Source organism: Thalassophryne amazonica, chromosome 21 (genome assembly GCF_902500255.1).
Source record: "Thalassophryne amazonica chromosome 21, fThaAma1.1, whole genome shotgun sequence".
NCBI classification, from domain to species: Eukaryota; Metazoa; Chordata; class Actinopteri; order Batrachoidiformes; family Batrachoididae; genus Thalassophryne; species Thalassophryne amazonica.
In genome coordinates, this window is record NC_047123.1 from 36,510,323 (window position 1) to 36,534,425 (window position 24,103).

At 40.3% G+C, this 24,103-nt stretch overlaps 3 protein-coding genes across 11 annotated transcripts; 2 read left to right on the forward strand and 1 right to left on the reverse strand.

Annotated features, from left to right (window-relative positions):
* Positions 1-1,415: 1,415 nt before the first annotated feature.
* On the forward strand, positions 1,416-20,012 carry cmtr1 (cap methyltransferase 1). Of its 6 annotated transcripts, none has more exons than XM_034162013.1 (25): positions 1,416-1,459; positions 2,016-2,110; positions 11,147-11,254; positions 11,537-11,685; positions 12,329-12,487; positions 12,612-12,704; positions 13,056-13,127; positions 13,333-13,427; positions 14,249-14,321; positions 14,423-14,621; positions 14,710-14,828; positions 14,924-15,020; positions 15,197-15,329; positions 16,454-16,633; positions 16,706-16,762; positions 16,840-16,897; positions 16,974-17,042; positions 17,143-17,274; positions 17,471-17,596; positions 17,770-17,861; positions 17,955-18,023; positions 18,295-18,342; positions 18,419-18,531; positions 18,632-18,740; positions 18,826-20,012. In XM_034162013.1, exons 3-25 carry the CDS (start codon positions 11,152-11,154, stop codon positions 18,959-18,961), a joined length of 2,481 nt encoding a protein of 826 aa, XP_034017904.1. In that variant the 5' UTR covers positions 1,416-1,459; positions 2,016-2,110; positions 11,147-11,151; the 3' UTR covers positions 18,962-20,012. The 6 variants fall into 6 exon arrangements, with proteins under 6 accessions (XP_034017904.1, XP_034017902.1, XP_034017900.1 ...); XM_034162010.1 differs by lacking the exons at positions 1,416-1,459; positions 2,016-2,110 and adding exons at positions 8,116-8,230; positions 10,592-10,665; XM_034162012.1 differs by lacking the exons at positions 1,416-1,459; positions 2,016-2,110 and adding exons at positions 10,306-10,506; positions 10,592-10,665.
* Positions 7,903-8,230, reverse strand: zgc:193593 (uncharacterized protein LOC564090 homolog). Its single transcript, XM_034162019.1, has one exon. It carries the CDS (start codon positions 8,220-8,222, stop codon positions 7,911-7,913), a length of 312 nt encoding a protein of 103 aa, XP_034017910.1. The 5' UTR covers positions 8,223-8,230; the 3' UTR covers positions 7,903-7,910.
* A 499-nt stretch (positions 20,013-20,511) lies between the features above and the next one.
* hebp2 (heme binding protein 2) lies at positions 20,512-23,509 on the forward strand. 4 transcript variants are annotated; one of them, XM_034162524.1, is made up of 4 exons: positions 20,512-20,763; positions 21,499-21,637; positions 21,846-22,026; positions 22,147-23,509. In XM_034162524.1, exons 1-4 carry the CDS (start codon positions 20,689-20,691, stop codon positions 22,331-22,333), a joined length of 582 nt encoding a protein of 193 aa, XP_034018415.1. In that variant the 5' UTR covers positions 20,512-20,688; the 3' UTR covers positions 22,334-23,509. The 4 variants fall into 4 exon arrangements, with proteins under 4 accessions (XP_034018415.1, XP_034018416.1, XP_034018417.1 ...); XM_034162525.1 differs by having other exon boundaries at positions 21,502-21,637; XM_034162526.1 differs by having other exon boundaries at positions 20,512-20,755; positions 21,497-21,637.
* Positions 23,510-24,103: the final 594 nt, after the last annotated feature.

A 24,103-nucleotide genomic window follows, 5' to 3' on the forward strand; every position in this document is an offset into this window, starting at 1 on the left:
GAATGGACGTCACGTGACTAGCGGCGTGCTGCACGGCGGCCGTTACTGAGGGTGGAGAGAGACCTTGAGCCAGTTAACAGAAGCGATATGAGGAGAAAAAAAAGGCAGCCAGTGCTTCATCATCAACTGCACGAACCACAACAACAAATTCTCCAATACTAAAATGAACTGTACAAGAGCCTTAATGTAATTATGTAAAACAAATGTCTATTTTAAAGTCGTTATGCCGCAATTTAATGTCAGTATACTGAGACTATAACTCAACGCCATAAGTTCGTTTCATTAAGCTGCGTTCACATGCAGAAACAAAAATGTTTAAATATATTTATATATACTTGCAGCTGTTGTTTAATATGATATGTACATGTGGTCACAGGAGGCATTTAAATTTGAACAGTGTGGTTGGAGGAGGTATTTTTTACCCTGACTGAGGGTCAAAAGTCATAAATTCTGAATGGCTTTATATCTACTTGTAATAAAATGTTAGTAAAAATCATATATATGTTGTCATTAAAAGACTAGCAGTAATATTACAGTGGAAAAAGCAGCAAGGTAAATGAGCACAATGGCAAGGCATACTTCAGATTAATATTTTAATACATAAGGATTTTTTATCCAGACATGTATGGGTTCGTTAGACCTTTTAAATAGCATGAATACAACTTACAAGCGTCATTTATAAAAATCCATCGAGAATTATGATGACAGGAAAAAAAAAAAAAAATCACAGTAAATGAACAGAATGGAATATTTTCCACAAATTTCCACATTTTACATAAAACATTTTTTTCTACCTAGACATGTATGGGTTCATTAGAAAGAGCAATTAAAGGGCTTTAAAACAAGCCTACTTTTATTAAAATCTGTTAACAAATAGCGACAATAAAGTGAGAAAAGCAGCACAGTTTGTTGTAATTTCCCCAGATTTCTGCATTTTACATAAAAGTTTTTTTTTTTTTTTTTTTCACCCGCACATGCATAGGTGCATTGGAAAGAGCTTTCAAAGGGCTTTGAAACAAGCCTACATGTATTAAAATCCATTAAGAAATAGTGACGCTAGCGCAAAAAAAGCGGTCAGTTTATTATTGATGAGCTGCACATTTCCACCCTTAGTAATGGCGCCTTCCTGTCCTGAGTGACGCTAATAGATAGAGGCGCGTGTCCATTCCAGTCTATATTTCCATGGGCCGCTCAGCCCTGCCAGTGAGGTGTCCCTTATTTATTTTTCAGAGTTGGCAACCCTAATCTGCAGTGCCAGTGTCGGTGTCTGTGTCGGTATCAGCCATGCTGATTTGTTATGGTCTCGTCCGACGACCGTCGTCGGCTCATGATTCTCGTCCGGGATCTTCTTGCGAGCAGATGTTCCTCAACCAATGAGATAAGAGTGATTCTGTATCGTCAACTCGTGTCTGTCAGCTCATTGGTGGAGAGCAGGAGAGAGGCTGGGATCAAATTTACCGTAAGTTTCCATATAAAGCGCAAGTCAATTCCATTGACATTTTACAGACTTTTTGATTCTCTCAGAAATACAGGAAAAAAACTGCGTCCCGTTTCAGGTCAATACGGAACGCACACTTTTATTTCCAAATAAGGGACGATTCCGTTTTTCAAGGGACGGTTGGCAACCCTAGCCACATATGGCCTGAGAACCAGAAGACTACATGTTAAATATGAATCACATGAAAAGTTGTCTTTTGAGCTGTAAATTTACCTGTGGAACTTATTTTTACATGCTGCTGTAAGATGTACATAATGAGCTCATCCAATCATGAGTCACGACGTGAGAGGAGTTACTAATGGTGCCTTGACTGTGAGGACAGGAAAAAAAAATAATCAATTGGATGAAAATGCTGATCTTTAAAAAGCTGATTGTTGAGTTATTTTAATCAGACAAAACTTGGCAGTAAATGTAATTATGCCAGAGAGAGAGAAAAAAACCCAAAACATGTTATTGGAGAAAATAATGTATGTTATGTACTTAATGTCTCTGTCCTTCTTCCTTTTCTCATTTTCAGTGTTTGCTTTGTAAACCATGGTCACCCGTGTCTGTTTTGAGAAAATGAATCATCAGCGACAGGCTCATTAAATGAAAGCTGGCAGAGATAAACAAGTGAGTCTGACAGAAAATGTCAAAGGTCACCGATTCTGAACATAAAGCTGAAGTCACAACTTTATTTGGCCGTACATGCTGGATTTGGATAAACTGTCAGGAACATAATCCTTTTTTTTTTACACCTCACATGATATTTGACAAAAGCCCTGTTTTAGAATAAGCATTCATTCAGGTCATTTTCAGTCCGTCTTCATCAGCGGACCCACAATTAGACGGGATGTGTCTCTGCATACCTCCATCCTTCTCACGGTTTGTAAAAAGTAACAGAACCAGTGGCAGTTCTGTCTGTCTGTAAGCCAGCTGTTAACATGTCAATTTTATCTAAACATTCACATTTCCCGTCTCTTCTGTACAACATGACAGCATGCATGTCTGTTTGTGGGCAAGACTGAAGAAATAATGACCGCTTTGACAGCAGAGGGGCTTTAGTGAGCTCTTAGAAAAGAACACAAGGTTAAACTCTTCCACTCATTAGGAGCCATTCAAAGTGCTGCATCACTGAGCAGCACGCACAAAATCCCACAAGTTAAAAAAAGATATCGTGGTTTATCACGCCAGAGCAGACTCATGATATGAATGAGACCGTTTCATTAGAGGCTGTGCTTGTTCATAAGGATTACTGAAAAATGCGCAGACTGATTTTCATGAATCATGCTGGCGGGTGAGAGCACAGGCCAAGAAAGAGCATGTTAAACTTTAATAAAGGTTCCCATTTGATTTTACTCAGCTCAGAGTGGAGTTAAATGGGTGTTTGTGACATCTGGTCAGGAGGAAGTAGAAGAACTAACTCCTGTCCAGGTCCAGAGACCCCATGCTGCTGCGTCTTATCACCAGATTCTGCAGTACGAAGCCTGCTGGACGGCATTCCAGCCCACCACAGGTTACTTCCGCAGCCAAGGATGGTGACATGGACACAGACTTGTAGTGTGATCAGGAATCAAACCCAGGTCTCCAGATGTGACATCCTCTGCAGGCATATGTAGCTTATAAAAGAATAAATAATTAAAGAATAAATCATGATATATAGGTCTGAATGCAGACAAGAAAGGAACTCTCTGAATTTAATTTAGTGGTCTATAAATGTTCAAATCCCCCGCACCCCCCCAAAAAAAAAAACATTTGAGTAAATGTTAAAACTGTTGAATGCACTTTGTAGCTTTGCAGCAAAGTGCATTCAACAGTTTGCTACCAGCTGCAATGTAACAAGAACCTTCTGAAGAGAAAGGCAGTGGAACATGCACAATGGTCTTCTGTTTGTAAATGTGCATGTGCATGTCAACATGGTCAAAGAAGGAAAGTAACAGGACTGTGTCTCACTGTGCTTGAGGCCTCTCATGCCTGAGGCTGAACAGGTGAGCTCATGCTGCTGAATGGCCACTCACTTATTTTGATGCGTGTGCACTCTGATCAAAACCTGGTGCATCACTCTTTCCTCATTAAAACTTCAACCTTTCTTTGAATTCAGGGTTGGATAGCTTTCATGTCAAGATTGCTCTTGCTGGCTGAGATTTGGGCTTCTTCCTGAAGCAGATTAGATTTATAAATGGGTCACAGCTCAGTGCCTCAGTCTTGACCATGAAGTGCAAGTGGCTACATGTTATCAGTAATTAGTAACAAATCAAAAATTGCATGAGGAAAACTGACCATCAGAAACGTTTTATGTATTTAAAACAGGGCAAGGTTTGAGCTGGCATTCTGCAGAATCTCTTTAGGCCATGTTGATCCTTAAAGTTGCCCAAAATGTTGCTTTGTGCATCAAAATATTGACTGAGTAAAAGTTGATATCCAAAAATATGAAAATGCTAAAAAAAAAACAAACAAACAAAAATAAAATAGCCATGTATGAAGTAGTAAATTCTGTTGGATTAACTTTATACAGTTATTCAAGTCAATTTTATGTATTTATTTTAGACCAGACTGCTGCAATTTATATATATATGTATATGTGTGTGTGTGTGTGTTCCAAGCAGCTGAAACAAAGTTACAGATAGGTCATGTGTTTTAAAACAACATAATAAACCTCTGCCCTCATGAAAATGGATATTTAAAGGTCAAAGCCGCACATACTGACATCTAGTGGACAGAAAATGAATTTCATCTAATTATATGCTTTAGTCTTTATGTCATTTTTATTTTTATTTACAAACCATAGAAAGGAGACAAATGTAATTAATCTTATTTACGTTGCCACGAACAGCGGGAGAAGAAGAAAACTAGACGGATGGAAATGAGAGTGGGGACTTTGAATGTTGGTAGTATGACTGGTAAAGGGAGAGAGCTGGCTGATATGATGGAGAGGAGAAAGGTCGACATATTGTGTGTGCAAGAGACCAAGTGGAAGGGAAGTAAGAGCAGGAGCATCGGCGGTGGGTACAAGTTGTTGTACCATGGTGAGGACAGGAAGAGAAATGGTGTTGGGGTCATTTTAAAGGAAGAGTGTGTTAAAAGTGTGTTGGAGGTTAAGCGAGTGTCTGACAGGGTGATGAGTGTGAAGTTGGAAATTGAAGGGGTGATGATGAATATCATCAGTGCATATGCCCCACAGGTAGGTTGTGAGATGAAGGAGAAAGAAGATTTCTGGAGTGTGTTAGATGAGGTGGTGGAGAGTGTGCCCAAGCATGAAAGAGTGGTGATAGGAGCAGACTTAAATGGGCATGTTGGTGAAGGGAACAGAGGTGATGAGGAAGTAATGGGTAGATATGGTATCAAGGATAGGAATGGGGAAGGACAGATGGTAGTTGATTTTGCAAAAAGGATGGAAATGGCTGTGGTGAATACCTGCTTTAAGAAAAGGGAGGAGTACAGGGTAACGTATAAGAGTGGAGGAAGGTGTGAAATTTAGCGAGCAGGTGAGAGAAGCACTAGTTGGAGGGGAAGCAATTTTGGACAACTGGAAAAGTACTGCAGATGTGGTGAGGGAGACAGCTAGGGCAGTACTGGGTATTACATCTGGACAGTGGAAGGAAGACAAGGAGACTTGGTGGTGAAATGAAGAGGTCCAGGAAAGCATAAGGAGAAAGAGGTTGGCGAAAAAGTTTTGGGATAGTCGGAGAGATGAAGAAAGTAGACAGGAGTACAAGGAGATGCGCCGTAAGGCGAGAAGAGAAGTGGCAAAAACAAAGGAAAAGGCATATTGCGAGCTGTACAAGAAGTTGAATAGTAAGGAAGGAGAAAAGGACTTGTACCGATTGGCCAGACAAAGGGACAGAGCTGGAAAGGATGTGCAGCAGGTTAGGGTGGTAAAAGATGCACATGGTAATGATGAAGTAGTAGGTAGTGATGAAGAGTGGAAAGGCAGTTGGTCCAGATGATATTCCAGTGGAGGCATGGAAATGTCTAGGAGAGGTGGCAGTAGAGTTTCTAACCAGATTGTTTAATAAAATCTTGGAAAGTGAGAGGATGCCTGAGGAGTGGAGACGAAGTGTGCTGGTTCCTATTTTCAAGAACAAGGGTGATGTGCAGAGCTGCAGTAACTACAGAGGCATAAAGCTGATCAGCCACAGCATGAAGTTATGGGAAAGAGTAGTAGAAGCTAGGCTTAGAAAACAGGTGAAGATCTGTGAGCAGCAATATGGTTTCATGCCGAGAAAGAGCACTACAGATGCAATGTTTGCTCTGAGAATACTGTTGGAAAAGTACAGAGAAGGACAGAAAGAGTTACATTGTGTGTTTGTGGACTTAGAAAAAGCTTATGATATGGTGCCAAGAGAAGAGCTGTGGCATTGTATGAGGAAGTCTGGAGTGGCAGAGAAGTATGTTAGGGTAGTGCAGGACATGTACAAGAATAGTGTGACAGCGGTGAGATGTGCAGTCGGAATGACAGACTCATTCAAGGTGGAGGTGGGATTACACCAAAGATCAGCTCTGAGTCCTTTCTTGTTTGCAGTGGTGATGGACAGGTTGACAGATGAGATCAGACAGGAGTCCCCATGGACTATGATGTTTGCAGATAACATTGTGATCTGTAGTGAGAGTAGAGAGCAAGTTGAGTCTAGTCTGGAGAAGTGGAGATATGCTTTGGAGAGAAGGGGAATGAAAGTCAGTAGAAGCAAGACTGAGTACATGTGTGTGAATGAGAGGGAGCCCAGTGGAATAGTGTAGTTACAAGGAGTAGAAGTGGTGAAAGTAGATGAGTTTAAATATTTGGGGTCAACTGTTCAAAGTAATGGAGAGTGTGGTAGAGAGGTGAAGAAGAGAGTGCAGGCAGGGTGGAGTGGGTGGAGAAAGGTGGCAGGAGGGATTTGTGACCGAAGAATATCAGCAAGAGTGAAGGGGAAAGTTTACAAAACAGTAGTGAGACCAGCTATGTTGTATGGTTTAGAGACAGTGGCACTAACAAAAAGACAGGAGGCAGAGCTGGAGGTAGCAGAGCTGAAGATGTTGAGATTCTCTTTGGGAGTGACAAGAATGGACAAGATTAGGAATGAACATATCAGAGGGACAGCTCAGGTGGGACGGTTTGGAGACAAAGTCAGAGAGGCGAGATTGAGATGGTTTGGACATGTGCAGAGGAGGGACCCAGGGTATATAGGGAGAAGGATGCTGAGGATGGAGCCACCAGGCAGGAAGAGAAGAGGGAGACCAAAGAGGAGGTTCATGGATGTGCTGAGAGGAGAGAGGTGTGTGTGTGTGTGTGTATATATATATATATATATATATATATATATATATATATATTCACAACAGTTTTTGAAAAATGGTCTTTAATTTTGAAGCTCAAATTTGCCTGCAGTCAGACTACATCAGAAAGAAATTCCTGAAAAGTCACTTATCAAATACACAAATGTTATGGGTATTTAGTAAACAGGCAGTGTTGATCTAAAACTGGTGTTTGTTACATTTTATGTCTTTGCATCTCAAAATTTCAGTCAACTAAGAACAATGCTACAAAAAACAAACACAAAGACAATATTTACTATTCAAAAATCAGCATTATGTCATCTTTACTGACAATGTTAAAAAGAAATAACAACAAGATATTGTGCATCTCTACCAAACATGACTTTTATACAGCATCTGTCCTAATAAGATCTGTGAGGGTTCACTGGATCCAGATCCCACAGAGACCCTCCTTGGTTACACACCTGTCAAATATATAAAGTGCAAAGTAGTACCAGCCAAATGTCAAAATTCTTTTTCCTGAGACTTTTTATGACTCATCTCAACTCTGCCATAGTGAAAACAAGGAGGAAATGTTTTATCAGGTGCTTGTCTGTTACTCTGGTAGCCTGTTCACATAATAGCTCAAAAAGCAATGTACAGACTTCAATGAAATTTGGTGAGCTGATAGCTAATGTGTCTGGAAATAAGTGATTCTGTTTCAAAGGTCATCTGGAATATATTCTGGAACAGAGCCAGAAGAATGTTTGGCACATAGCAACATGTAACTCAAAATGTTGTGAGAAGATGCTGATGGTGCTTGGTGAGCAGGTAGATAATGACTGGGAAAACATGAGATTTTCTTTGAAATTTGATCTGTAGCCTATTTTGAATCCAGGATCCAGATGATGTTTTGGTGGACTCATGTGCTTTATAAGTGCTTTCTAGAGTCTATGCGTGTATGTGTAGTTACATGCCACAAACGGAGGTTGTGTGTTCAGCACTGCACTGACAAAGAGGGAATAATCTGTTTTTACTCTGTAAACAGCAAATCTTCCAACACTATCAAAAATAAATTCACCAGGATGACGTCAAAACTAATGCACAGAGGAAAAACACAAACAGAAGCACCAAAGCTGGAAGCATTATTCCATCATTCTTGGTCTTTGTGAAGGTGTGTGCGTGTCTGTCCTCCAGCTCATCTGAAGAGGTGATTTGATGGCCTGTTGTGCAGCGTCAGCTGGCGGGAGCTGTATCCAGACATGCTGATCCCCATCAGACCCAGCAGGACGGTCACACGTGGCATCACCGGGTCGTCTTGGCTCTGTCGCAAGGCCTGAGTCTGCAAGAAAGAGTCAAGGCCACCAGAGTCACCAGTTACCAATGACAAAACAAAGTGCCTCCTGGCTGTGGCTGCAGTGGAGTCTTTAAAGAGGTGACTGTGTTTGGATACCTTTCTCATCCCAGTCACGGTGTTGGTGCACTGGAAGAGCTGCGCTACAATCTCCATATCGCCAGGTTGATAGATTTCTACACATTTATGCAAGATGTTCCTTAAGTTGTTTGTGGTGACTTGAAGCTGATTCAAAATATTTCCTTGAATCACTTTCTTTAATATTGTTGCCATGACATGAAATATTCTCAGATCTTTTCCTGTCACATTATTGCTTTATGATGTCATAAATGTGGGGTGTCAGAATTTTGAAACCTCAAATGATTTGAAACAGAAAAATGGACAAATCCATCCATCTATTTACTAATCCTGCTTAAGGGTCACAGGCTTGGGGGGTGGGGGTGGGGGGGGGGGCATCCCAGTGGTCACCAAGACTCAAGGTTCACCCCAATTATTCTGATGATCCACTTAGAAGGCTTTTACCTGATTGAAATCCAATCAAAGAAAGGTTGCTGTAATCCTCTTTTCTCCTGCCGTAACAAACACAGATGGCCTTCCTGTGCACGGTAACATTCATTTTAAAGAGAATTTTCACAGTAATTCAACAACTGCAGGCGAAATCTCACTTGAATTAAACTGAAATATGGCGTTTTCTCCACTGAAGATGCCTCCAAACCATCACTAATGTATCTGCAGACACAAAGCACCACGTTACTCACCTGCAGGTATCTAATGTATCCCGGGGTCAGTCAAGGGATTCGGAAGAACATTGTTGTTGTTCTCTCCTCTGGGCCACAGAAGGCCTGTGCAGCAGCCTGCCAGGTAACGTGAGGTCCCTGTGCTCGGCCTCCTGTCTCCCTGCTGAGCGTGGAAGCCGTTTGTGCACAACGAGACACACAGATCCCTCTCAGGGACACTCATCTCTGTGAGTCCTCGGCTTTGTTGCGTAAGTAGGACACATGGTGTTGGACTGTGTTTGTTGTGGGTTTGTGCCAGCGGGGGAACAGTGGAGCCACTGGAGCCTGAGGTGATGATGTTTGAACTGCACCAGCCTTTAACATCTGATAAAGTCACCAAAAAGACAGCTGACAGTTTGGAACAACAGGCAAATCCATGTGCATAGCAACAGTAATATACTCTTTTATTCTGATTTATTATTTTTCTTTCAAATATGCATATTGACTCATTTTATTTTTGGAGTTTAAACATGACAAAGATCATCTTATATTAAAATTTTGACTGTGATATATCCAACTCAGCCTTACTGTCCTTTCCTATTTTAAATTTTTAATCCTGCTTTTCCTGTCAGCCTACAGGATAAATCCACCCTGTCCCTCAGTCAGCCAATGACGTGTTGGTCACCGCCTTTTTTCTATTCTGGAGGTGTGGCCAATTTGCACATTTTCCCCACGCATTCAGATTTCCTGTTAAAATATAGAGTTGCATTTAAGAATCAGATTTAAATATAGGATTACTACACAGGATATGAGTCAAGGTTTTTTTTTGTTTTGTTTTTTTGTTTTGGGGATGTTAGACTCCTGAACTACACTGCAGTCCTGTTGGTGGCGGTAATGCTCCATAGAAGCTGGTTGCCAGCCGCCATTAAACACGAAGAAGAAGAAGAATCAAATTTATATTTAAGATATAGACTAAATATTTCGATTTATAATTTCGATTTATTTTAATTTATGTTTAAATTTTATATTTAACATTTCCACTGAAATAAAGTTAGATTTATTTAATTTGTACATGTTCAATCACTGTTACAGTTACATCTGAACAGAAGGAAATTGTGCTAAATAATAATTTGTGTTAGGTTGTCTCATAGTGTACATCATATATGGAGCTTGATTCATTATAGATGGTCATTTTCCTTGACCTTGACTTTTGCCCTCTGCAAAAGTAGGCACAACAAATTTGTTGAATATTTAATATTATTTATTTGAAGGTGAAGGGGAACAAATACGGGTCAACTTGTGGGGGAAAATGCAAATTGTGCAATTTTACATTTTTCATGACATAAGCTCAAATATGTCTCATGCTCTTAGAATGACACAGACAACTGGGTTTTGGTTGTGCTGATATATTTCACTGCTTGTGACCGGTCTTGGGACAAAAAGAAATTTAAAAAGAATATAATATGATCTTACAGCCAATCCGTTTTATAAACAGGCATTCGTGTGGCCATCTATGTACGTCATTATTACGTCTCTTCATTTGCGGAAGGACCCCTAAAAGCTAAACAGAATTCGGGCTAATGTAAACTTCACAATATAACGGTCGTGTTGTGAAAGTTTTCATGTAAATAAGACTCGATCTGTGACATGACGATACGTATGAGGAGTTTATTTCGTGTCGATGCAGTCTCGTCACAGGAAAGTGAAGTTTTCCTTTTGCGCTGGTAAAAACTAGCATCGCAGCTGCGTACTTTTTAAATTTTTACAGTGAAAACAAGCTCACCTCTATTTTTTGTAATTTTTCTGCAGAAAAACACACTCTGGATTGTGGAATGGGCCAATTGTTTTGTAACTGATTAGTGGCTGCTTCTAAATAACAGGAGGTAATGGCGCTGAACACGTTTACACAAAGTGCTGCAAAAAAAAAAAGATAATGTGCAAAAACAGTCTGAAATTAAAGTAATCTAAGATGCAGTGACGACATGTAGTTTATGTGAAAACTTGCTGTTATTTTGTCCCAGCATCCGTCGTTTGAGTCACCAAACCCATAAACAGAAACATTTTTAAACCTCTGATTTTTGCAATTAATCATTTTATGGCTGTAGAAAATACTTATTTCATTATCAGTATATCTGTCAATATCACTGTAATGTCAGAAAGTAGCAAATAAATAAATAATCAAGGTGACCTCAAAGCTTTTATTTGGTTGTTACTATATGTGAATTAACAGTTCATCTTCCAATACTTCTGGTCGTGCATCCTGAATGGAACCAGATCCAGATTTGATGCTGCTTGTCATATACTACATTATTAAATTCTGTGCACAGACGAAACAAATATTCTCTTTTGTTTGCTGTTCTACAGTCATAATGAAGAGGAGAATCGATGCACCGTTGTCACCATTATTGGCTCCAAAGAAACGCTGTGATGACAGCAGCTCGGACGAGTCACACGTGCTTCCATCCAGACAGGGTAAATAATCTACTCATACTTTTATTCATTTATCCACGAATTAAGGGTGCCGGTAGATGGCATCATGCATACTTTAATTTGAGCTCTTACTGCTAATACCTTGTGATTATAAATAAGTTGTAGTGAGTGTCAACTTGGGGTTTCAGAATGGGGGTGTTAACCCTGAAATGTTGATCAGCTTGATGTGATGCTGGGAAGTGCCAAGATATTTGAGTATTTAACTCTACTCTTTTTGATTGGTTAGAAAATGTTCATACTCTGTGTTGGTCTTGTTCTGATCAGACTCGAGCCAAAATGAATCCCAGAGTGACCTTGAAGATCACAGACCAGGCTTCTCAGTTCCCTCTTTATCTTTTGATGGGCAACACACAGATGGCCCCACACAGACCGCCACCTTCTCCTTGTATAACAGCGTGTCAAAGAAGCTCATGGTAAGGTATTAAAATCTTCATTAACATAAGATGTTTTACATTTGAATGTGTCAGTCTGTTGTGTGTTGTTCATGCTTGTGTGTAGTTTAATTTGAAATACTTCTTCTTTTGGTTGCTGCCATTAGAGGTCACCACAGTAGATTGTCTGTCCATCTCTCCCTGTCCTCTGCATGTTCTTCCATCACATCAGTGAGCTGCATGTCCTTCACCTCCTATTTAGGCTTCCTCATGTCTTGTCTGCCAGCTTCATCCTCAGCATCCTTCTCCTGATAAACTATCTATGCTGCAGATGCCCAAACCACCTGACTTGCCTCTCTGACTTTTTATGTCTCCAGACTGTCCTTACTGTCCCTCTGCTCATTCTTAAACCTGTTCATCCTCGTCACTCTTAATGAAAACTGCAGCATCTTCAGCTGTGCTGCCTCCAGCTCTGCCTCCTGTCTTTTTGTTATTGCCACTGTTTCTATACTGTCCAGCATAGCTGGTTTCACTACACTCTTTTACAATTTGTCTTTAACTCTTGTAAATATCCTTCTATCATAATTCACTTGTCTCTTCTTCACTCATTTAATTTGAAAAGTATAATTGTGATTATTAAAAAATTTCCCATCTTTTCATAATTTGTTCTGCTTTACATCTTTAGGCCAAGATGGGCTACTGTGAAGGTAAGGGTCTAGGGAAGTTCAACCAAGGTCGAAAAGAGATTGTGGAGGCATCTACACAGCGAGGAAGGCGAGGTCTCGGCCTAACACTTCAGGGTTTCCAAAAGGAGCTCAATGTTAACTGGCAAGATGAACCTGAGGTACACAGCAGTAGTAAATGTTGGTGTTACGGAGTTATAACTGATGATCAGGTAGTAATAAGTCATGTTCCCCTTTTTGTGTATCCTCTGTTTTTTTTTGTTTTTTTTGTCTTCATCTGCTTAGCCAAGTGCTGTCGAGAAAGTCGAGTGGTTTCCAGAATGTACCACAGAGATCCCGGATGCTAATGAGCTAAAGGACTGGATGGCTGTGGGGCCGGTAAACGTGCACACACTCACTTCATAGTTGCTGCAAGAAAATAAGATACACAATAATTATCACAAACAAATTCTGGTAAATAAAAAAACAGTTTCTATTAGCGTTAGCACTCAACCTAGCATCAAGCAGTCAGCTTGAGGTAAAAATAAGCTTTTTCTGACATTTCTGCGGTCAAACTGCAGCTGCCTTTTCAGCAATTGTTATATAAGAAGAAAAAATAAAAACCACAGTAAATGCAGCAAAGGCAGATTCATATTTCATTTTGACTGATGTGTCAGTAAGAACCGTGGATCAACAGGATTCAAAAATTCTACGTAAAATTGTTGAAGTTTTGTTTTTGACTCTTTACAGAGTAAAGTAAATATTGAAGATGAGACAGAGTTTTGTACTGAAGATCTCTTGCACACTCTTCTCAAGTGCAAGGTACAGAAAACATGGCAAACACCCCTCACTCACGCTGTGCATTTTAATCACACAGGTATCGTTTTTGAAATGACTGGTGTGTGAGAGTTTGTTGAAATACTTCACTCGTATTTTGATACGAAGATTCTTCTGTTGATCTTTATAATGATGGCAAAACGGTTTAAAATGTCACATTCAAGTAGTTTATTTCTTTGACTTTTTTCAGACAGCTTTTGATGACCTGGATGGTGAGGAAATGAGGAGAGCACGAACACGTTCTAACCCTTATGAGACAATTAGAGGAGCCATCTTCCTCAACAGGTCAGCTGCCTTTGACTTGAAGATAGAACTCTGAATTTTTGATTTCTAAGGAAGAAATGTTCAAGAAAATGACTCTCCAACTCAGGGTTGTGGCTGGTAAATGTAGCTGTAACTGGACTGATTTTGTGTCGTGCTTTTGGAGCGCCACCAGCGGGTCAAATTGAAGTGTGTTTATGTATGCAATTTCTTTGAACAGTTGGCAATATTCAAAAATTTGGTGCCGTTTGACCACTTTAACCAAGTTGCCCAAGTTCAATAGACCTCATGATGCAATTCTGCAATTATTTTCCCCCATGTTGTGTTGGGTTTTTTTTTTTTTTTGAATCTACAAAATTATTTACAGCCCACAAATTTTAACTTTCACCTAATTTTGTCTCTGCCTTTTTTTTAAAGCACTCATCCATTACAATGAATTAAAATTGGTGACAAAGCCACCAAATCTGAAGTGAAGTCACACCTCAAACCAAAGTTTGTGCACAGCCTGTGGCCCTCATTGCGAGGAAGAACAAATTTTCGTGCTTCCGGCAGTAGATGCTGGGCTATGAGTTGCCTTGTTTTGAAGCATATTCAGGAAGTGATGTTCAGAAATAATCGAGAGACATTTTATTTACATTTGTAGATGTTGTTCAAGATGTAATGCTTTTTTTCCCATGTCAGTGTCAACAATGATTTATGTTGTCTTAAGCAATACTGGTGATAATCCTACAAATGATGGCAGAAAAACATGATATTGTTGGTGGAATTAAAATAACGTGTGCTTCTACTGCTGTTTGACTCTGTAAGGATGATCACATGTTGTATTATGTCTTTACTGTGTTTAGGGCAGCTATGAAAATGGCAAATATCAACTATTGCTTTGACTATATGTTCACCAACCCAAAAGATTCACAAGGGGTGAGTCAGTCAAATGTCCCTGCTGATGGTTCTGAACTGCAAAGATCCATAATGACAGACACAGAGAGAAATTAACCTTTCTGCTTTCACTCATCATGTAGCGACCTCTGACAAAAGACCGCGAGGGTGAGCTTCTGTACTTTGGTGACATCTGTGCGGGTCCTGGAGGCTTTTCAGAATACGTGCTGTGGAAGAGAGGCTGGCATGCAAAGGGCTTCGGTATGACACTAAAAGGACCCTGTGACTTTAAGCTGGAAGATTTCTTTGCTGCGCCCAGTGAGCTTTTTGAGCCTTACTATGGTACGTCTTGAAACACGACTGCGGCATTACAAGTTACATTACAGGACACAAGCATCTCACGGAAACGTTTACCCTCTATCTGTCCAAGGGGAGGGAGGTGTGGAAGGGGACGGGGACATCACTCGCCCGGAAAATGTGACCGCGTTCCGAAACTTTGTGTTGGAGAATACGGAGAGAAGAGGTCTGCACTTTCTCATGGCAGATGGGGTGAGGTTGTATAATGGAAAAGTGGAAATCAGACTTCTTAGAGGTTTTCTCTGCAGGTGAGATTTACATTTGCTGACTGTTTTTGGGACTTTTAGGGTTTTTCTGTGGAGGGTCAAGAGAACATCCAAGAGATTTTGAGCAAACAGCTGCTGCTGTGTCAGTTCCTTACAGCATTGTCTACACTAAGGACAGGTTGGTGTGTTTGTGCCGGCCAATGAATCGAGAATCCTGAAATTAAAATACTATTTTGTCAAAAGCAGCTGGGCTTCTAGGAGATACTTTTGATACTGACCGAGAGTCTTCATTGACACATTTCTGTTCTTTTAGAATCCAGACCAAGTTACCACAGCACTATTTGTCTTCTCTAGGTGGCCATTTTGTGTGTAAGACATTTGACCTCTTCACTCCCTTCAGCGTGGGCTTGGTCTACCTGCTCTACCTCTGCTTTGACAGGATCTCACTATTCAAACCGGTTACTAGTAGACCTGCCAACTCTGAGAGGTAAGACAGCAGTTGTGCTTTAACAGATTTCATGTTGAAGATTCTGTAACTGCATCAGTCTGAAGAGTTAATATCCAACACCAAAATATTTATTGATTGATGGAAGTGTTTGAAACCAGAATCTGAACACTTACTCGGTCTTTAATACATGAGTAGTTATCAAAAATATCGCAATACTATAACGCTGATCGCTAGAGCTGCAGGGTTCTGTGGTGTCTGGGCTGAACCCACAGGAAATTCTGTTCTCCTGGCATTGCAAGAAATGTTTTCTTCCTTTTGGGTGATGTGTATCATCCCAAACAGACCAGAAGAAAAGACTCTGGAAAGGAAAAGCTGGTTGCTTGGATTGCAACAACTAGAGGGCTATTACACGACTCTCTGTGACAGCGAAGGTACTTACTAGGGTCATTCTTAGCAGGAATCAGTCCCAGGTACTCACTGGATACTGACCAGAGCTTTGTGTCTTCACGCGCAAAACGTCAACAGTTGATCGCATTCTCCCTACAAGCACTCATTGAACACAAGTGAGAATTTCAGCAGTTCTTCTTTGTGGTCTACGTTGATTTTTGTACAACTTTCCTTTTACACACCGTGCTGCTCTGTGGGACAACCAGAGAATTTGTGGAATTCCCAGTAATTTGCTGAATATCATAGTCAACCTACACAAAGGTACTGTAAGTGCTGTTCCTTTTGGTGTTCATCAGGGATTTGTTCTGGCTCCAGTGCTGTTCTGTGGTTGCATGAACTGGGAGTTGGGTAAAGTTGTCAATTCTAGCAGCACAGGCTCGTTTGTTGGTGAGCAAAGATTGACTGACTGTGATTGTGGTCTTGTGCTCCTGTGACCCCAGCAGATGGTGATTGTCTTGATGCAATAGTTGAGACACAGAGTGAGCAGTCAGAGGGTCTGGGTCTCGGATTGCCCTGAAATAAAATTAAATCCAGAATTTCAATGAGTTGCTGAGTTTCACTTTTTGTCCACAATGAATTTCATAGTCATTTGTAAAACTTGTAGTTTGTTCTGAAACCTGAGTCTAAGTGTTGAATATTTCAGTCAGGAGGAAAACTAAACTCCAAATGTCATTTATTTGATCTGTTTTCTTCATCGGTTCCACTTTGATTGACAGGTACATTGTGTGTCGCGGTCTAAAGCCCGGATCAGATGCTGTCAGAGAGTACATGTTCAAAGTCAACCTCAGACTCAACCAGCTCAAGAACAAAGACTCGGACGTCATAGAAGTAGTTCCTCCACACATCATGAAGGAAGACACAGACTTCTACCAGTTCATGGTCAACTCCAACGAGAGGTAAAGTAAAAAAAAATGCCTGAATCATTGCTGTTCCCATGAAGTGACCGACTGAAATCATTCTCGCTGCAGCCTCTGTGCAGTCCAAATCAAAGCTCTGGCGAAGATCCACGCTTATGTTAATGACTCGTGAGTACCCCGACGTGTATATGGTACCTTGATTTCTGTGCCCATCTTTAACTGTGACGCCTCGTCTCTGTTTCTAGTAACCTTTCAGAGTCGAGACAAGCAGACATCAGGAAAGAATGCCTGAAGCTCTGGGGGGTGAGTGGAGCTCCACACAGCAGAGATCTTTTTAAATGTAGTTGAATACTGCAGATTTATTTAAGTCCATTTCCAGGTTCCTGACAAAGCCAGAGTCACGCCGGCATCCTCAGACCCAAAGTTTAAATTCTACGAATTAATTAAGGTCAGTTTAATGACGACTTTTCCCACTTGTTCATGATGAAATCTGAAAACGTCTGACAAGTGGACAGATTTAAAATGTGGGATTTCTGCTTCTCCCTCAGAATTCAGACGTGGAGGTGTTCCAGTGTAAGGTCACACCACTCAAATCCACCACACTAGAGAAGATGCGCCACATCCTGGACCACCGTTGCATTGTGGGAGGTGGTGAGCAGATCTTCCTTCTAGCACTTGGGGTGAGTTGAAAGAGATTAAAAAAAGAAAAAATTTAAAAGAATGCATCTTAAAGGTGTCTTGCTCTATTATTTTATTAGTCGGGTTCTGGTTTTTACTCGAGCTGTCACACTGATACATGAATTTTCTTGGAACTTCAGTTGGAGGACACATTGTCCCTGGTTTGACCATCTTATCTGCTTCTCTGATCTTGTACAGAAGTCTCAGATATACACATGGGACGGAAAGATGCCTCTGCGCTGGAAGAAACTGGAAAATTTCAAGCTCGAGCTGCCAAGAGATACACTTCTAAGTGTGGAGATCGTCCAAGAGCTGAAGGGCGAGGTGAGGACGAGACGCGGCTCAGTTTGTACTAATAATTGTTTGAATTGAGTCATTTTTGCAACAGGGTTAAATCACCAAACATTTTCCAGCTTATTTTGATTCAGGCACACCTGAAGACACTCTTTATTTGCTGCTCATGTTTGCGTCTTGAATCTTCCATGTTGACCCCACAGGGGAAAGCTCAGCGGAGAATCAACGCCGTGCACGTGATGGACGCACTGATACTGAACGGCACTGATGTACGAGATCAGCACTTCAACCAAAGGTAGGACAGCTGTTCTTCAGCCAAACCTGGTCTTCACCGTGTCATCACCAGAACCTTTAACAGAACAAAAAATAAAACTTCCCAAACTTCCAGGATCCAGATGGCTGAGAAGTTTGTGAAGGCTGTTTCCAAACCCAGCCGACCAGACATGAATCCAATCAGGTACGAACTGGAATGACATAAACCACTTTGCGATTTCTGCACAGGGTTTATTTTATTTTATTTTTTTATTTTTTTTAAACTGAAAAATGTCAGTGTAGTTGTGAATAAATCATTTTTGGGAGCAGATTTTTTTTATTATTCTAATTTTATTGATTATTCAATGAAACATTTTTGTGCTGTGACAGAAATAATGAACATTTCTTGTAATTTTGCAGCAGAAAGTAAAGTTGTGTGAATCATGGTCCTGGTGTTCCTGTTTTCTCCTGAACAGGGTGAAGGAGGTGTACAGGCTGGAGGAAATGGACAAAATCTTTGTCAGGTATGAAGAGACGGTCAGTCTGAATTGTATGAAGTTACGCAGATGTAAATGTTCATTTTGAGCTTTTTCTAATTAGACTGGAGATGAAGATGACAAAGAGTTCTGGGAGAGATCCTCGTCTGTCCTACACCGGCAGAGACGACCGGCACTTCCTGCCCACAGGCCTCTACATCATCAAAACCGTCAACGGTTTGTGTTTCTGATGCAGCGTGTTTCAAACCTGTTAACGTCTCAGTTTGTTACAAATCCATCTGACATGATGCTCCTGTCCTGTGTCACCGTCCCTCAGAGCCGTGGACTATGGCCTACAGCAAGAACTCCAAGAGGAAGTTCTTCTTCAATAAAATGACCAATCAGTCGTTTTATGAAATGCCACCCAACTCCGCTGCCTCGTTCCAGTATGTACTGCCCGAAATGCTCAGTGGGCAATTCACAGGTTGGTGTCTTTTAGCTCTTAAATTCTCTGATTGTTTCCATCCTCAGGGTGTGTCACTCTGAGAGACTCTTCTGGGCCTGGGTGGAGGGGGTGATAGTTCACGATTCTCAGACACGAATGGATCCAGAGAAACTGTCCAAGGATGATGTGCTCTCCTTCATCCATCAGAACTACCAGATCTGAAAGGCTCCGCCCACTGCACGCTCTGCACAGGAAGCACCAGGTTCTGAGCAGCACAGTGGGGGCTTGAATCCACTCCATCTGCAGCGTTTCTATGTGCATGTTGATTAGTCTCAGTCGCGTGTGCTTGTGGAACTTTTGATCCTCACCTTTTAAACGCTTTGGGTCATTTTTTGCCTGTATAAATGCTAATGATGCAGTTTTTGAAGGTAAGGATCAAAATATTTTCCTGTTCCTGTGACCTATTAAACCACAAGGTTTATGGTTGTAATTCTGGAAACAGCGGGTATAATTACAACAGCGCCCTCTGCTGGACTTCCAACCTCCACGGTGGAGAAAAATAAATAAATAAAACTTGTAAAGCTCAAATTGGACATTTTGTAAATCAGTTTTGCTCTCTCTCTCTCTCTCTCTCTCTCTCTCTCTCTCTCTCTCTCTCTCTCTCTCTCTCTCTCTCTCTCTCTCTCTCTCTCTCTCTTTCTCTTGTCCAGTTAAAAGTTGAGGAACTGCTCTACAACAGTTTTCATAAGCTGATGGACTTTTTTCCCGTCTGTCTTCTGTCTTTTTATTTTTTAAGCATCTTTGGGTGCATAAATGAGACTCATTACGTGGGGACAGTACCGAGACTGAAGCTCGTGCTGTCATCTTCATACGGGATTGCATGTCTCTCTACATTTCTGCATTGTCCACAAGGTGCTTATTTCCTTTGTGCAAACGGCATGAACAGCTGTTAGTGCTCGATGCAGATAAACTATGCACCCGTCAGTTGTTTTTTTTCTTCTACTACACGTGATTTTAGTGTAGCTGTCAGCGGCCTCCTCACAGCAGCAGTTGGGTTTTAATTGTTTCCTCTAAACCTAGATGTAGCGTGTTCTTGCTATGTCAGCGATGTGTTGGTGCTGAGCGTCAGAGGTGTTTGGTTTTTATTAAGGTGGCTCTGCACATGCGCCTCTTTGTGGTTGTACCTCATAGCTGTGAGCGAACACTAAGTTGGCTGTTACTGTTGTAAATAATGAGGCTGTAAATAAATGGGACTTGCACTTCCCAAAAGTAAGTCTTCATGCTGTGAGTTTTGATTGAGTCCAAATGAACACAGAGATCTTGTTCTGATACCAACAACAATACTGCTTTTGTCTGTTTTTTTTTTTTTAAGTGTGCAGAATTGTACCGGCAGGCAATGTTTGTACAGTGTATATATATATATATATATATATATATATATATATATATATATATATATATAAAATGATATCCTGGGTCTCTGCCTCAAAATCAGAAATGCTCAGTCTTGCATAAAATCTGGCTGTTAAAAAAACAGCAATTTGAACCCTATATTTTGTTTATTTCCATTTTCTAGTAAGACTGCAAAGTCAAAATTAAAGTTTACATTTTTGTGTCCACTCGTGCAGGTTTTCACTGAGTGCTGAAGGTTTTAGATAATGTTGATCACCTGCATGGAGAAAGCTATTGATTTTTCTCAAATCTACCAGAAAATTTCCAATAAACTAAGATGCTTTTATTTTGAAGTTCAGTTACATAACAGGAAGAGATGCTGCCAAAACAATCCCACCCACAGCACGCGGCGGTGGTGTGACATTTTATCGTTTTACACGCAAGAAAAATACCAAAATCGCGCAGACGGTCATATGTTCGCGTAATTGCCGATAAAACCGAATTCGTGTTTTGTAGCGTTGATTTTCGTGGTTTGTGATTGTTTACGCCGCCGAGCGATGTTTAAAACTTTGCAACAAGCTCTTTTTTCCACCGGATTACAGACACCAAAGTTCACAGAACAAGACAAAGAGGTAAATATTAATTAATTACAATTAATAACACGTTCTGTTTGGATACGGGAACTTTTTTATTATTAATAATAGGCACTTTATAAATTAATATTTTACCAAACAAATTGAATAATATAACGTTTTGTCTGTTATGGATATTTGCCAGTTTTTAAACATTTGCAAACATGCCAAGTTTTTGAAGTTTATTTAAAAATTATATAAATGCATAGTAAAGACACCTGCAACTACATAATTCACTTCCGCTAAGGACTTTGAAAATGAAAAATTATGATCTTGTAGTACCAAATAACGGCCACTGGAGGTCGGCGGTATTTGCAGCCTGACGTACACAGATACTCTGACATGAAGGGGAACACATTTCAGTTATTTAACCAGCTTCCTCGCACTCTTTATTTTAAGTTTTTGTTTCATTGCGTGCACACACATAATACGTCACAAAGTAATAGGATAGAATTTTGATATTTTATGCATGTGTTTAGGTTGACATGCTGCGCTGGTTTGACTTGAAAATGTAGCAACAGTTAATAGCTTGGATCTGACTGACCCAGAGAGTTTAATATTAAATATTCAGAATGGGATAATTAATCTTAATGTGACATTTAAACGCTGGTTCAGGTTGAAGGTGTGGAATCTTACTGTTAATTTCGTGTTCTGATCTTCTGATCCTGCAGACTTGCACACTGTGTGCACCACGTGAATGATTCAGGGATGCACACACACATTTGTTTCTTTTACCAGGGTGTTGACTATGAGATCCGCACCTACTACGACACCAAGTGGGTGAGCACCTCTCTGGGTGGGATGGAGTGTGACGCGGCGCTGCGCACGGGCTTCCGTCGCCTCTTCAGCTACATTCAAGGCAGCAATCAAAAGAGTGAGTTTTAAACATCGAAGGGACAGGATGTGTTTGGTCCAGACCTGGTCCCTGCATTCTGCTCAGCCTGGGTGTACGGTGTTTAGGACTCGGCAGAAGTCTGCACTCTGTGTGCTCTTCTGGTTATTTCCACTGTGTGTTCTCATCAGACCAACATGTTGCTTCAGGTTCATTTTAAAAGTCTTTTTGTGTTGTTGTTCTTGTTTAGAGGTGAAAGTGGAGATGACGGCTCCTGTGACGTGCCGGGTGGAACCTGGAGCCGGTCCCGCCTGTGAGACTCTGTTCACGGTGTCGTTCTTCATCCCAGAGGAGCATCAGGCTGATCCCCCAGAGCCCAGTGACCCTGAAGTGTTTGTGGAGCTCAGGAAGGAGTTCACAGTCTATGTCCGGTGAGGTCATGAGATCATTGACCTTTTTAAGTTCTTATAGACTAAAACAGTTTGTCAGACTCGGTTCTGGAGGTCTTAGTTTTGATTAACTAGTCATTTGTCATTGGTTGACCCTTGCAGGACTTACGGCGGATTCTCCAATGATGAGATGAAGCGTGAAGAGCTCCAGAAGCTTCTGGCCAGCCTGCAGAGGGACAAGGTGCCACACGTAGGTGAGCCGTACTACACAGCCGGCTACGACAGCCCCTTCAAAATGATCAACCGCAGGAACGAGGTCTGGATCCTCAAGGAACCGCCGCAGCAGTAACAAATCCAGAGGTCACAACGAGGGGCGCACCCTTCCAGGAAAATGTCTTATTGTGATTATTGTGGAAAATTTTGCGATTGTGATGTGATAAATGTATGGCCTTGTAATACTGCGGCTAGGTCCAAAAGTATTTGGACAGCAACCCACGCTTTATTTTGCATCTATACACCACCACAAGGTTGTAGTATCAATTTTTACCTTTAATTTGAGGGACTGAACAAAAATATCACATGAACCATTGAGGCATCATTGTCACTTTTATTTTCAGAGCCTATAAAATAATTAGACAAACTGACTATTTTAACACAAATCAACACATTTTCAGGCAGTTTAATATTTTCAGGTCATTGAATGTGTCTTAGTGTCGAGATAAATTCAAGAATTCTTGTTACATGTGTCACCGAGTTCTGAAACAAGCTGTGTCAGGCCTAAATTATGTTTATAGCAGGATAATAAAACTATGTGATGGTGGAAATATTTAACATTAATCCTCAAACACAAGCAAATACAAGACAAATTATCCACAACATGACCCCTTTAATAATAATCTTACTGTGAGCCACATTTAAATCGGTACTTTTATTTTATTTTATTTTTTTTCCAGTTCTCCTCTGTGGAAGTTAAAACCTGAATTTAAAAATATAAAAAGGATTTATATAGTTTTTTTCTGACAGGTTTACATGTTTTAACATATAACTTCATCGTTAAAGTGTTTGAGCCGTTTCAGTAAAAAAAAAAAGTTTGCATTTTAGCGTGCACTCAGCGCAGTCTGTGATTTATTTAAATCACACCTTTTGCCACAATTAATTGTGCATCACAAGTTACAACACACTCGATCAGGAAAATACGTCACACTTATCAAAGTTTAACAAAGCAGCATTTATTGAAATCCAGCAGGAGAAACCTGCTGCTGTTCTGTTTAACCACATAGAATAGAACAAACCTGATCATAGTTCAGTTAGGAGCAGGGTTACGACCAAAAAACTGCTTCTAGTGACATTTGCGAACAAAGTCGGTTATATTTTTAAAATATGTCGACATATGCTGAATGTTTTGTTCAATGTTTGTTTGGTTTGGCTGCTGCTGACAGAGATGTGGTGCAAAACAAACAGACAAAAATCTGGCAAATGTCTAAAGGTCAGAATGAAAGCTGAAGGTCAAATATTCAGGATCCAATTTACCAAATGCTCGTGGTTCTGGGTCAGTAACTTTTAATATTTTACAAATGCAGATGTTTGTGTCTCCTCCACAAATAGGCCCGTGTTTTTTTTATTTACACAATCAAGTTACAGTGGGGGAAAAAAAGTGTGTTTTTAACCAAGTAAAAGTAGCTTTACAACATGATTGGAATTAATAATAAATTAAAAAAAACCAAAAACAAATACGTCATATGCTGTTAAATTCTAAATGTAACTGAAGGATATTTTAAATATTCTCAACTCACTTGTAAACGTGGCCTTTAGTTCACTTTTTAAAAAAATATAAATAATTTTTTTAAAATTGTAATTTAAAAATTAGTTTTAAGTAATATATGTCATTTGTCCAGTAGTTTTAAGAGTCCATTCTAATATTAAATTTAATTATTTGTAAATTTCTTGGCTCCACCCTACAAAATATCTTTGTTTCCATCAAGGCCCAGAAGTTTTCGACAAGTTTTATAAAATCTTCTATTGATGTCTACTAACTGGCTTGTAAAAACATGAAAATGACTCCACCCCTTTTTCTGGATTGGCCCAAAATTTTCCACAAAATTCTATTTCAAATTAAATC